Source organism: Heteronotia binoei, chromosome 8 (genome assembly GCF_032191835.1).
Source record: "Heteronotia binoei isolate CCM8104 ecotype False Entrance Well chromosome 8, APGP_CSIRO_Hbin_v1, whole genome shotgun sequence".
NCBI classification, from domain to species: domain Eukaryota; kingdom Metazoa; phylum Chordata; class Lepidosauria; order Squamata; family Gekkonidae; genus Heteronotia; species Heteronotia binoei.
The window spans coordinates 132,202,384-132,216,121 of NC_083230.1; the positions used below are offsets into that span (position 1 = coordinate 132,202,384).

The 13,738-nt window shown below is 58.8% G+C and overlaps 1 protein-coding gene across 1 annotated transcript in view; it reads left to right on the plus strand.

The window, feature by feature from the left end:
• Positions 1-437: 437 nt before the first annotated feature.
• CHKB (choline kinase beta) overlaps positions 438-13,738 on the plus strand; it is a 29,361-nt gene continuing 16,060 nt past the window's right edge. Inside the window, exon 1 of the mRNA XM_060244649.1 lies at positions 438-625. Within this exon, the coding sequence (XP_060100632.1) occupies positions 444-625 (182 nt within the window). The 5' untranslated portion in view covers positions 438-443. The remainder of the gene's footprint in view (positions 626-13,738) is intronic.

Genomic DNA, 13,738 nt, shown 5'->3' on the forward strand with positions numbered 1-13,738 from the left:
GGCACCCGGGAAGCAAACAGGACTCCGCCGGAGCGAGTCTTACCCTGGACACGCGACTCCGTTCAGACGAGCACCCCGCGCGCGCGATTACCCCACGTTGGGCACGAGCCTCGCCCTCCGATTGGTTCCCTCCTGCTCAGTGGAGGCGAGCGATTGGCCCGCTCTGCCGGGGCGCCCGTCCCCTTTCCCCTGCGCTCTCCGCCTAACTGGCACCGCCGCGGACCAATCAGTGCGTCCTCCGTAGGAACTCTCCATCGCTATTGGACAAGCCGCGGCTCGACGACAGCGCAGGTCCCGGCTTTTGCCGCCGAGGCTCCGCGCGGCGATTGGATGCGGCGCCCTCGGAAGAGAAGCGCGATTGGCGGAGCGGGAGCGGTGATTGGTCGTTGCCCTGAGGGCGCCGGGCGTTGATTGGCGGAGCGACTGGCCGGCCGGAGAGAGGGATGGAGGCGGCGGCCGAAGCGGACGGCCCCGGAGGGGACTTCGCCGTGCCCGGCTCGCCCCGCAGCTCCCCGGCCGTGCCCGGCCCCACCCGCCTGCGCGCCTTCCTGTGGTGCCGGGAGTTCCTGGGCGGGGCCTGGCGCCGACTGCCCGCCCCCGAACACCTCGCCATCGCCCCCGTCAGGTAGCCACGCCCCGCCCCTGACGTCACCGGCCCCGGGAGCCACGCCCCCCCGCTTCGCCCGCGGGACTCCCCGCCACTGGAGCTGCCGGGAAAGGCGGGTGGGGGCAGGGGAGCCACGGGCTTGGCTTCGGGGTGGTCAGGAAGGGGGGTGTAATGGAGAATTGAGCCGTGGGTATCTGGGGGGCACATTTTGAGGCAGAGGAGCCAAATTCTGAGCATGGCATCCGGCGCCTCTCCTCAAAACACCCTCCAAGTTTCAAAAGGATTGGACCAGGGGCTCCCATTCTATGAGCCCCCCATCCTCCATTATTTCCAATGGAGAGAAGGCATGGGAAAGGGGTGCGGTCCCTTTAAATGTGATTGCTGGAACGCCCTTTGGAGTTCAGTCCCGCTTGTCACACCCTTGGCCCTGGCTCCACCCCCAGTGCCCCCAGCTATCGTGAATTGGACCTGGCACCCTAAATCGGGTCCTGCGGGGTGGAGCAAGGGCTGCGCAGGTGAGGCTGGCGGGGGAGGAGGGGCTGGCTTGGGTTCTGAAAAAGTCCTTGGGGCAGGTGAGCAGAATTTGGGGGGGCAGGAAATGGGGCATTCGCAGCCACAAGGAAGTCCCCTAAATGTCTACATAAATTCTTAAAGTTTTTGCTACGTGTGGCGTTATGGGCACCTCAGCTTGCAGTGCTGATATCTGCTGCACCCCCTATCTGCCTGAAGAAGCAGCTGATGCATCCGGTGCCTCTCCTCAAAACACCCTCCAAGTTTCAAAAGGATTGGACAAGGGGCTCCGATTCTGTGAGCCTCCAAAGAATTCTATGAGCCCCCTATCCTCCATTATTTCCAATGGAGAGAAGGCATGGTAAAGGGCTGCGGTCCCTTTAAATGTGATTGCTGGAACGCCCTTTGGAGTTCAGTCCCGCTTGTCACACCCTTGGCCCTGGCTCCACCCCCAGTGCCTCCAGATATCTTGGATTGGACCTGGCACCCTAACTCAGGGGTCCTGCGGGGTGGAGCAGGAGCTGCGCAGGTGAGGCTGGCGGGGGAGGAGGGGTTGGTTTGGATTCTGAAAAAGTCTTTGGGGCAGGTGAGCAGGTGTCTGGCAAGTTGCACCTGCCCATAAGTGAAGAAGTTTTATTCATTTGCATGACAGTTCAGGATGCCACCGGAGGGGCTGTGACTCAGTGGCAAAGCATCTGCTTGGCCTGCAGAAGGACCCACGTTCCCTCCCCAAGATCTCCAGTTGAAAAGACCTGGCAGCAGGGGGTGGGAAAGACTTCTGCTTGTGACCCCGGAGAACTGTTGTTAGGCTGAGTAGACAGTATTGACCTTGATGGACCAACAGTCTGGTTCAGTGTGAGTCAGCTGCACTTTCACCACAGAATCATAGAGTGGGAAGGGACATCTAGTCCAAGCCCCTGCACAATGCAGGGAACTTACAAATCCACACACACCCCCAGTGACCTCTGCCCCATGCTCAGAAGATGGTGGTGGTGGGGAAACATTGCTGCCTGACCCCAAAGTGGTGAACAGCATTCCATGGATGGGTAAGGAAGGGCCATAAGCTCAGATGCAGCCCCTCCTGCCCTCCGTTCCATGATCTGCCTAATTCACAGGATCTGCATTGCTGTCAGAGGGCCATCTAGCCTCTGCTTAAAGACCTCCAAGGCAAGAGAGCCCACCACCTACCAAGGAATCCTAGAGTTGGAAGGGACCTCCAGGATCATCTGGTTCAACCCCCTGCACAAGGCAGGAAACTCACAAACCCCTCCCCCTAAATTCACAGGATCTTCCTTGCTGTCAGGTGGCCATCCAGCCTCTGTTGAAAAACCTCCAAGGAAGGAGAGCCCACCACCTCCCAAGGAAACCTCTCCCGCCGAGAAATGTCGCCTGCGGGGTGACATGATAGAAGTTTACAAAATAATGCATGGGATGGAGAAAATAGAGAAAGAAGTACTTTTCTCCCTTTCTCACAATACAAGAACTTGTGGGCATTTGATGAAATTGCTGAGCAGTCAGGTTAAAACGGATAAAAGGAAGTCCTTCTTCACCCAAAGGGTGATTAACGTGTGGAATTCACTGCCACAGGAGGTGGTGGCGGCTACAAGCGTACACAGCTTCAAGAGGGGGTTAGATAAAAATATGGAGCAGAGGTCCATCAGTGGCTATTAGCCACAGTGTGTGTGTGTGTGTGTGTGTGTGTATATATAGATATATATATATAAAATTTTTTGCCACTGTGTGACACAGAGTGTGGGACTCGGTGGGCCATTGGCCTGATCCAGCATGGCTTCTCTTATGTTCTTATGTGACACAGAGTGTGGGACTGGATGGGCCTTTGGCCTGATCCAACAGGGCTTCTCTTATGTTCTTATGTGACACGGAGTGTTGGACTGGATGGGCCTTTGGCCTGATCCAACATGGCTTCTCTTATGTTCTTATGTGACACAGAGTGTTGGACTGGAGGGGCCATTGGCCTGATCCAACAAGGCTTCTCTTATGTTCTTATGTGACACAGAGTGTGGGACTGGGTGGGCCATTGGCCTGATCCAGCATGGCTTCTCTTATGTTCTTCTGTGACACAGAGTGTGGGACTGGGTGGGCCATTGGCCTGATCCAACAGGGCTTCTCTTATGTTCTTCTGTGACACAGAGTGTGGGACTGGGTGGGCCACTGGCCTGATCCAACATGGCTTCTCTTATGTTCTTATGTGACACAGAGTGTGGGACTGGGTGGGCCATTGGCCTGATCCAGCATGGCTTCTCTTATGTTCTTCTGTGACACAGAGTGTGGGACTGGGTGGGCCATTGGCCTGATCCAACAAGGCTTCTCTTATGTTCTTATGTGACACAGAGTGTGGGACTGGGTGGGCCATTGGCCTGATCCAACAGGACTTCTCTTATGTTCTTCTGTGACACAGAGTGTTGGACTGGAGGGGCCACTGCCTGATCCAACAAGGCTTCTCTTATGTTCTTCTGTGACACAGAGTGTGGGACTGGGTGGGCCATTGGCCTGATCCAACAGGGCTTCTCTTATGTTCTTCAGTGACACAGAGTGTGGGACTGGGTGGGCCATTGGCCTGATCCAACAGGGCTTCTCTTATGTTCTTCTGTGACACAGAGTGTTGGACTGGAGGGGCCACTGCCTGATCCAACAAGGCTTCTCTTATGTTCTTCTGTGACACAGAGTGTGGGACTGGGTGGGCCATTGGCCTGATCCAACAGGGCTTCTCTTATGTTCTTATGTGACACAGAGTGTTGGACTGGAGGGGCCACTGGCCTGATCCAACAGGGCTTCTCTTATGTTCTTATGTGACACAGAGTGTTGGACTGGATGGGCCACTGGCCTGATCCAACAGGGCTTCTCTTAGGTTCTTCTGTGACACAGAGTGTGGGACTGGGTGGGCCATTGGCCTGATCCAACATGGCTTCTCTTATGTGACTCAGAGTGTTGGACTGGAGGGGCCACTGGCCTGATCCAACATGGCTTCTCTTATGTTCTTACGTGACACAGAGTGTGGGACTGGGTGGGCCATTGGCCTGATCCAACAGGGCTTCTCTTATGTTCTTATGTGACACAGAGTGTTGGACTGGAGGGGCCACTGGCCTGATCCAACAGGGCTTCTCTTATGTTCTTATGTGACACAGAGTGTTGGACTGGATGGGCCACTGGCCTGATCCAACAGGGCTTCTCTTATGTTCTTATGTGACACAGAGTGTTGGACTGGAGGGGCCACTGGCCTGATCCAACAGGGCTTCTCTTATGTTCTTATGTGACACAGAGTGTTGGACTGGATGGGCCACTGGCCTGATCCAACAGGGCTTCTCTTAGGTTCTTCTGTGACACAGAGTGTGGGACTGGGTGGGCCATTGGCCTGATCCAGCATGGCTTCTCTTATGTTCTTCTGTGACACAGAGTGTGGGACTGGGTGGGCCATTGGCCTGATCCAACATGGCTTCTCTTATGTGACTCAGAGTGTTGGACTGGAGGGGCCACTGGCCTGATCCAACATGGCTTCTGTTCTTACGTGACACAGAGTGTGGGACTGGGTGGGCCATTGGCCTGATCCAACAGGGCTTCTCTTATGTTCTTATGTGACGCAGAGTGTTGGACTGGAGGGGCCACTGGCCTGATCCAACAGGGCTTCTCTTAGGTTCTTCTGTGACACAGAGTGTGGGACTGGGTGGGCCATTGGCCTGATCCAACAGGGCTTCTCTTAGGTTCTTATGTGACGCAGAGTGTTGGACTGGAGGGGCCATTGGCCTGATCCAACAGGGCTTCTCTTATGTTCTTATGTGACACAGAGTGTTGGACTGGAGGGGCCACTGGCCTGATCCAACATGGCTTCTCATGTTCTTATGAACATGCAGGGGACTTTCTCCTGACCTCAAGAAGCACTGGGAAAGGCACTTCTCCCTCAGGAGAACAGCATAAGGGCTGCAGGAAAAGCGACTTGAGGGGTCCTAAGGAAGGTGCTGCATTTGCCCTTCTTTGTGGTTGTTCCCAAGATCTTCACCCCCCCCCCCCGAATGTGCTCCATCTTGCTCATAGAAATGAGGGATGCAGAATTGCCCTTTTCCATTATAGAATGTCACGGCTGGGGCCGGGTCAGTCAAAGTCCAGGGGCAGTCCGAGGTCTGTAGCCAGTAAGCAGGAGGGTCCGAGGCGCCAAATCCGAATCGCTGTACAGGTATCGCAGGTCCGAGGTCCAGAAGCCGAGGTCAGGGAGTCCAGAAGTCACAAGCCAAAGTCAGGGAGTCCAGAAACCAAAGTCAAGCCGGAGTGGATGCTAGAACGTCAGGGAGATGACTAGTTGCTTCCACAAAGCCTCCTCCCAAAGCCTACAGCTATATAGCCCTCTGCTGGCTGTTGCCCATTTGGGCTAATTGCTGGCTCAGAGAGGCAGCCAGGATCCTGTTGCAACTCAAGCCTCCTTGCTCTTAGAAGGGCCAGAATCCTCTTAAAACTCAGGGCTCAGGGAGCGTCTTGCTTGTGAGCGTGCCGCCCTCCTCCGATCCCTGAGGTCCTGACGGAGGCGGTCACGCACACGCGCCACCCGAGAGGATGAGGCAGGGGGGCTAGGATCTTCTCCAGCAGGAGGCAGGGGCACTGGTGCAGGTGGCAGGGGCACAGTTTCTTCTGCTGGCTCCACTTCCTCTGCAGGGTCCCCAGCACCCATGACACGGTGCCTCTCATGATTGTATCTCCCTCTAAAGCCACCCTGTTAAGTTGATGGACAGCAGCTTTGAGGGGGACAGACATCAGTCCTTCACACAAGACACATTCGGTTAGCGTCATTTGCAGCCACCAGATATGCTGGAAGACATAGGAGCCTGTGGCTCAGTCGCAGAGCCCCTGCTTGGCATGCAGGAAGTCCCAGGTTCAATCCCCAGCAGCTCCCGTGAAAAGGACCAGGCAGGAGGGGATGGGAAAGACCTCAGCCTGAGGCCCTGGAGAGCCATGAAGTGGGCTGTGGCTCAGTGCTAGAGTCTCTGCTTGGCGTGCAGAAGGTCCCAGGTTCAATCCCCGGCAGCTCCCGTGAAAAGGACCAGGCAGGAGGGGATGGGAAAGACCTCAGCCTGAGGCCCTGGAGAGCCATGAAGTGGGCTGTGGCTCAGTGCTAGAGTCTCTGCTTGGCGTGCAGAAGGTCCCAGGTTCAATCCCCAGCAGTTCCCGTGAAAAGGACCAGGCAGGAGGGGATGGGAAAGACCTCAGCCTGAGGCCCTGGAGAGCCATGAAGTGGGCTGTGGCTCAGTGCTAGAGTCTCTGCTTGGCGTGCAGAAGGTCCCAGGTTCAATCCCCGGCAGCTCCCGTGAAAAGGACCAGGCAGGAGGGGATGGGAAAGACCTCAGCCTGAGGCCCTGGAGAGCCATGAAGTGGGCTGTGGCTCAGTGCTAGAGTCTCTGCTTGGCGTGCAGAAGGTCCCAGGTTCAATCCCCGGCAGCTCCCGTGAAAAGGACCAGGCAGGAGGGGATGGGAAAGACCTCAGCCTGAGGCCCTGGAGAGCCATGAAGTGGGCTGTGGCTCAGTGCTAGAGTCTCTGCTTGGCGTGCAGAAGGTCCCAGGTTCAATCCCCAGCAGCTCCCGTGAAAAGGACCAGGCAGGAGGGGATGGGAAAGACCTCAGCCTGAGGCCCTGGAGAGCCATGAAGTGGGCTGTGGCTCAGTGCTAGAGTCTCTGCTTGGCATGCAGAAGGTCCCAGGTTCAATCCCCGGCAGCTCCCGTGAAAAGGACCAGGCAGGAGGGGATGGGAAAGACCTCAGCCTGAGGCCCTGGAGAGCCATGAAGTGGGCTGTGGCTCAGTGCTAGAGTCTCTGCTTGGCGTGCAGAAGGTCCCAGGTTCAATCCCCGGCAGCTCCCGTGAAAAGGACCAGGCAGGAGGGGATGGGAAAGACCTCAGCCTGAGGCCCTGGAGAGCCATGAAGTGGGCTGTGGCTCAGTGCTAGAGTCTCTGCTTGGCGTGCAGAAGGTCCCAGGTTCAATCCCCGGCAGCTCCCGTGAAAAGGACCAGGCAGGAGGGGATGGGAAAGACCTCAGCCTGAGGCCCTGGAGAGCCATGAAGTGGGCTGTGGCTCAGTGCTAGAGTCTCTGCTTGGCGTGCAGAAGGTCCCAGGTTCAATCCCCAGCAGCTCCCGTGAAAAGGACCAGGCAGGAGGGGATGGGAAAGACCTCAGCCTGAGGCCCTGGAGAGCCATGAAGTGGGCTGTGGCTCAGTGCTAGAGTCTCTGCTTGGCGTGCAGAAGGTCCCAGGTTCAATCCCCGGCAGCTCCCGTGAAAAGGACCAGGCAGGAGGGGATGGGAAAGACCTCAGCCTGAGGCCCTGGAGAGCCATGAAGTGGGCTGTGGCTCAGTGCTAGAGTCTCTGCTTGTCGTGCAGAAGGTCCCAGGTTCAATCCCCAGCAGCTCCCGTGAAAAGGACCAGGCAGGGGATGGGAAAGACCTCAGCCTGAGGCCCTGGAGAGCCATGAAGTGGGCTGTGGCTCAGTGCTAGAGTCTCTGCTTGGCGTGCAGAAGGTCCCAGGTTCAATCCCCGGCAGCTCCCGTGAAAAGGACCAGGCAGGAGGGGATGGGAAAGACCTCAGCCTGAGGCCCTGGAGAGCCATGAAGTGGGCTGTGGCTCAGTGCTAGAGTCTCTGCTTGGCGTGCAGAAGGTCCCAGGTTCAATCCCCGGCAGCTCCCGTGAAAAGGACCAGGCAGGAGGGGATGGGAAAGACCTCAGCCTGAGGCCCTGGAGAGCCATGAAGTGGGCTGTGGCTCAGTGCTAGAGTCTCTGCTTGGCGTGCAGAAGGTCCCAGGTTCAATCCCCGGCAGCTCCCGTGAAAAGGACCAGGCAGGAGGGGATGGGAAAGACCTCAGCCTGAGGCCCTGGAGAGCCATGAAGTGGGCTGTGGCTCAGTGCTAGAGTCTCTGCTTGGCGTGCAGAAGGTCCCAGGTTCAATCCCCAGCAGCTCCCGTGAAAAGGACCAGGCAGGAGGGGATGGGAAAGACCTCAGCCTGAGGCCCTGGAGAGCCATGAAGTGGGCTGTGGCTCAGTGCTAGAGTCTCTGCTTGGCGTGCAGAAGGTCCCAGGTTCAATCCCCGGCAGCTCCCGTGAAAAGGACCAGGCAGGAGGGGATGGGAAAGACCTCAGCCTGAGGCCCTGGAGAGCCATGAAGTGGGCTGTGGCTCAGTGCTAGAGTCTCTGCTTGGCGTGCAGAAGGTCCCAGGTTCAATCCCCGGCAGCTCCCGTGAAAAGGACCAGGCAGGAGGGGATGGGAAAGACCTCAGCCTGAGGCCCTGGAGAGCCATGAAGTGGGCTGTGGCTCAGTGCTAGAGTCTCTGCTTGGCGTGCAGAAGGTCCCAGGTTCAATCCCCGGCAGCTCCCGTGAAAAGGACCAGGCAGGAGGGGATGGGAAAGACCTCAGCCTGAGGCCCTGGAGAGCCATGAAGTGGGCTGTGGCTCAGTGCTAGAGTCTCTGCTTGGCGTGCAGAAGGTCCCAGGTTCAATCCCCGGCAGCTCCCGTGAAAAGGACCAGGCAGGAGGGGATGGGAAAGACCTCAGCCTGAGGCCCTGGAGAGCCATGAAGTGGGCTGTGGCTCAGTGCTAGAGTCTCTGCTTGGCGTGCAGAAGGTCCCAGGTTCAATCCCCGGCAGCTCCCGTGAAAAGGACCAGGCAGGAGGGGATGGGAAAGACCTCAGCCTGAGGCCCTGGAGAGCCATGAAGTGGGCTGTGGCTCAGTGCTAGAGTCTCTGCTTGGCGTGCAGAAGGTCCCAGGTTCAATCCCCGGCAGCTCCCGTGAAAAGGACCAGGCAGGAGGGGATGGGAAAGACCTCAGCCTGAGGCCCTGGAGAGCCATGAAGTGGGCTGTGGCTCAGTGCTAGAGTCTCTGCTTGGCGTGCAGAAGGTCCCAGGTTCAATCCCCGGCAGCTCCCGTGAAAAGGACCAGGCAGGAGGGGATGGGAAAGACCTCAGCCTGAGGCCCTGGAGAGCCATGAAGTGGGCTGTGGCTCAGTGCTAGAGTCTCTGCTTGGCGTGCAGAAGGTCCCAGGTTCAATCCCCGGCAGCTCCCGTGAAAAGGACCAGGCAGGAGGGGATGGGAAAGACCTCAGCCTGAGGCCCTGGAGAGCCATGAAGTGGGCTGTGGCTCAGTGCTAGAGTCTCTGCTTGGCGTGCAGAAGGTCCCAGGTTCAATCCCCGGCAGCTCCCGTGAAAAGGACCAGGCAGGAGGGGATGGGAAAGACCTCAGCCTGAGGCCCTGGAGAGCCATGAAGTGGGCTGTGGCTCAGTGCTAGAGTCTCTGCTTGGCGTGCAGAAGGTCCCAGGTTCAATCCCCGGCAGCTCCCGTGAAAAGGACCAGGCAGGAGGGGATGGGAAAGACCTCAGCCTGAGGCCCTGGAGAGCCATGAAGTGGGCTGTGGCTCAGTGCTAGAGTCTCTGCTTGGCGTGCAGAAGGTCCCAGGTTCAATCCCCAGCAGTTCCCGTGAAAAGGACCAGGCAGGAGGGGATGGGAAAGACCTCAGCCTGAGGCCCTGGAGAGCCATGAAGTGGGCTGTGGCTCAGTGCTAGAGTCTCTGCTTGGCGTGCAGAAGGTCCCAGGTTCAATCCCCGGCAGCTCCCGTGAAAAGGACCAGGCAGGAGGGGATGGGAAAGACCTCAGCCTGAGGCCCTGGAGAGCCATGAAGTGGGCTGTGGCTCAGTGCTAGAGTCTCTGCTTGGCGTGCAGAAGGTCCCAGGTTCAATCCCCGGCAGCTCCCGTGAAAAGGACCAGGCAGGAGGGGATGGGAAAGACCTCAGCCTGAGGCCCTGGAGAGCCATGAAGTGGGCTGTGGCTCAGTGCTAGAGTCTCTGCTTGGCGTGCAGAAGGTCCCAGGTTCAATCCCCGGCAGCTCCCGTGAAAAGGACCAGGCAGGAGGGGATGGGAAAGACCTCAGCCTGAGGCCCTGGAGAGCCATGAAGTGGGCTGTGGCTCAGTGCTAGAGTCTCTGCTTGGCGTGCAGAAGGTCCCAGGTTCAATCCCCGGCAGCTCCCGTGAAAAGGACCAGGCAGGAGGGGATGGGAAAGACCTCAGCCTGAGGCCCTGGAGAGCCATGAAGTGGGCTGTGGCTCAGTGCTAGAGTCTCTGCTTGGCGTGCAGAAGGTCCCAGGTTCAATCCCCGGCAGCTCCCGTGAAAAGGACCAGGCAGGAGGGGATGGGAAAGACCTCAGCCTGAGGCCCTGGAGAGCCATGAAGTGGGCTGTGGCTCAGTGCTAGAGTCTCTGCTTGGCGTGCAGAAGGTCCCAGGTTCAATCCCCAGCAGCTCCCGTGAAAAGGACCAGGCAGGAGGGGATGGGAAAGACCTCAGCCTGAGGCCCTGGAGAGCCATGAAGTGGGCTGTGGCTCAGTGCTAGAGTCTCTGCTTGGCATGCAGAAGGTCCCAGGTTCAATCCCCGGCAGCTCCCGTGAAAAGGACCAGGCAGGAGGGGATGGGAAAGACCTCAGCCTGAGGCCCTGGAGAGCCATGAAGTGGGCTGTGGCTCAGTGCTAGAGTCTCTGCTTGGCGTGCAGAAGGTCCCAGGTTCAATCCCCGGCAGCTCCCGTGAAAAGGACCAGGCAGGAGGGGATGGGAAAGACCTCAGCCTGAGGCCCTGGAGAGCCATGAAGTGGGCTGTGGCTCAGTGCTAGAGTCTCTGCTTGGCGTGCAGAAGGTCCCAGGTTCAATCCCCGGCAGCTCCCGTGAAAAGGACCAGGCAGGAGGGGATGGGAAAGACCTCAGCCTGAGGCCCTGGAGAGCCATGAAGTGGGCTGTGGCTCAGTGCTAGAGTCTCTGCTTGGCGTGCAGAAGGTCCCAGGTTCAATCCCCAGCAGCTCCCGTGAAAAGGACCAGGCAGGAGGGGATGGGAAAGACCTCAGCCTGAGGCCCTGGAGAGCCATGAAGTGGGCTGTGGCTCAGTGCTAGAGTCTCTGCTTGGCGTGCAGAAGGTCCCAGGTTCAATCCCCGGCAGCTCCCGTGAAAAGGACCAGGCAGGAGGGGATGGGAAAGACCTCAGCCTGAGGCCCTGGAGAGCCATGAAGTGGGCTGTGGCTCAGTGCTAGAGTCTCTGCTTGGCGTGCAGAAGGTCCCAGGTTCAATCCCCAGCAGCTCCCGTGAAAAGGACCAGGCAGGAGGGGATGGGAAAGACCTCAGCCTGAGGCCCTGGAGAGCCATGAAGTGGGCTGTGGCTCAGTGCTAGAGTCTCTGCTTGGCGTGCAGAAGGTCCCAGGTTCAATCCCCGGCAGCTCCCGTGAAAAGGACCAGGCAGGAGGGGATGGGAAAGACCTCAGCCTGAGGCCCTGGAGAGCCATGAAGTGGGCTGTGGCTCAGTGCTAGAGTCTCTGCTTGGCGTGCAGAAGGTCCCAGGTTCAATCCCCGGCAGCTCCCGTGAAAAGGACCAGGCAGGAGGGGATGGGAAAGACCTCAGCCTGAGGCCCTGGAGAGCCATGAAGTGGGCTGTGGCTCAGTGCTAGAGTCTCTGCTTGGCGTGCAGAAGGTCCCAGGTTCAATCCCCGGCAGCTCCCGTGAAAAGGACCAGGCAGGAGGGGATGGGAAAGACCTCAGCCTGAGGCCCTGGAGAGCCATGAAGTGGGCTGTGGCTCAGTGCTAGAGTCTCTGCTTGGCGTGCAGAAGGTCCCAGGTTCAATCCCCGGCAGCTCCCGTGAAAAGGACCAGGCAGGAGGGGATGGGAAAGACCTCAGCCTGAGGCCCTGGAGAGCCATGAAGTGGGCTGTGGCTCAGTGCTAGAGTCTCTGCTTGGCGTGCAGAAGGTCCCAGGTTCAATCCCCGGCAGCTCCCGTGAAAAGGACCAGGCAGGAGGGGATGGGAAAGACCTCAGCCTGAGGCCCTGGAGAGCCATGAAGTGGGCTGTGGCTCAGTGCTAGAGTCTCTGCTTGGCGTGCAGAAGGTCCCAGGTTCAATCCCCGGCAGCTCCCGTGAAAAGGACCAGGCAGGAGGGGATGGGAAAGACCTCAGCCTGAGGCCCTGGAGAGCCATGAAGTGGGCTGTGGCTCAGTGCTAGAGTCTCTGCTTGGCGTGCAGAAGGTCCCAGGTTCAATCCCCGGCAGCTCCCGTGAAAAGGACCAGGCAGGAGGGGATGGGAAAGACCTCAGCCTGAGGCCCTGGAGAGCCATGAAGTGGGCTGTGGCTCAGTGCTAGAGTCTCTGCTTGGCGTGCAGAAGGTCCCAGGTTCAATCCCCGGCAGCTCCCGTGAAAAGGACCAGGCAGGAGGGGATGGGAAAGACCTCAGCCTGAGGCCCTGGAGAGCCATGAAGTGGGCTGTGGCTCAGTGCTAGAGTCTCTGCTTGGCGTGCAGAAGGTCCCAGGTTCAATCCCCGGCAGCTCCCGTGAAAAGGACCAGGCAGGAGGGGATGGGAAAGACCTCAGCCTGAGGCCCTGGAGAGCCATGAAGTGGGCTGTGGCTCAGTGCTAGAGTCTCTGCTTGGCGTGCAGAAGGTCCCAGGTTCAATCCCCGGCAGCTCCCGTGAAAAGGACCAGGCAGGAGGGGATGGGAAAGACCTCAGCCTGAGGCCCTGGAGAGCCATGAAGTGGGCTGTGGCTCAGTGCTAGAGTCTCTGCTTGGCGTGCAGAAGGTCCCAGGTTCAATCCCCGGCAGCTCCCGTGAAAAGGACCAGGCAGGAGGGGATGGGAAAGACCTCAGCCTGAGGCCCTGGAGAGCCATGAAGTGGGCTGTGGCTCAGTGCTAGAGTCTCTGCTTGGCGTGCAGAAGGTCCCAGGTTCAATCCCCGGCAGCTCCCGTGAAAAGGACCAGGCAGGAGGGGATGGGAAAGACCTCAGCCTGAGGCCCTGGAGAGCCATGAAGTGGGCTGTGGCTCAGTGCTAGAGTCTCTGCTTGGCGTGCAGAAGGTCCCAGGTTCAATCCCCGGCAGCTCCCGTGAAAAGGACCAGGCAGGAGGGGATGGGAAAGACCTCAGCCTGAGGCCCTGGAGAGCCATGAAGTGGGCTGTGGCTCAGTGCTAGAGTCTCTGCTTGGCGTGCAGAAGGTCCCAGGTTCAATCCCCGGCAGCTCCCGTGAAAAGGACCAGGCAGGAGGGGATGGGAAAGACCTCAGCCTGAGGCCCTGGAGAGCCATGAAGTGGGCTGTGGCTCAGTGCTAGAGTCTCTGCTTGGCGTGCAGAAGGTCCCAGGTTCAATCCCCGGCAGCTCCCGTGAAAAGGACCAGGCAGGAGGGGATGGGAAAGACCTCAGCCTGAGGCCCTGGAGAGCCATGAAGTGGGCTGTGGCTCAGTGCTAGAGTCTCTGCTTGGCGTGCAGAAGGTCCCAGGTTCAATCCCCGGCAGCTCCCGTGAAAAGGACCAGGCAGGAGGGGATGGGAAAGACCTCAGCCTGAGGCCCTGGAGAGCCATGAAGTGGGCTGTGGCTCAGTGCTAGAGTCTCTGCTTGGCGTGCAGAAGGTCCCAGGTTCAATCCCCGGCAGCTCCCGTGAAAAGGACCAGGCAGGAGGGGATGGGAAAGACTTCAGCCTGAGGCCCTGGAGAGCCACTGCCACTCTGAGGAGACAAGACTGATCTTGAAGGACCGAAGTATAAGGCAGCTGGCTGCTTCAGCAGAGGACTGGATCCCTTTCATCAGGAAGCCAGGAGCAGGGCTTTCCAAGTGACACAGAGACCC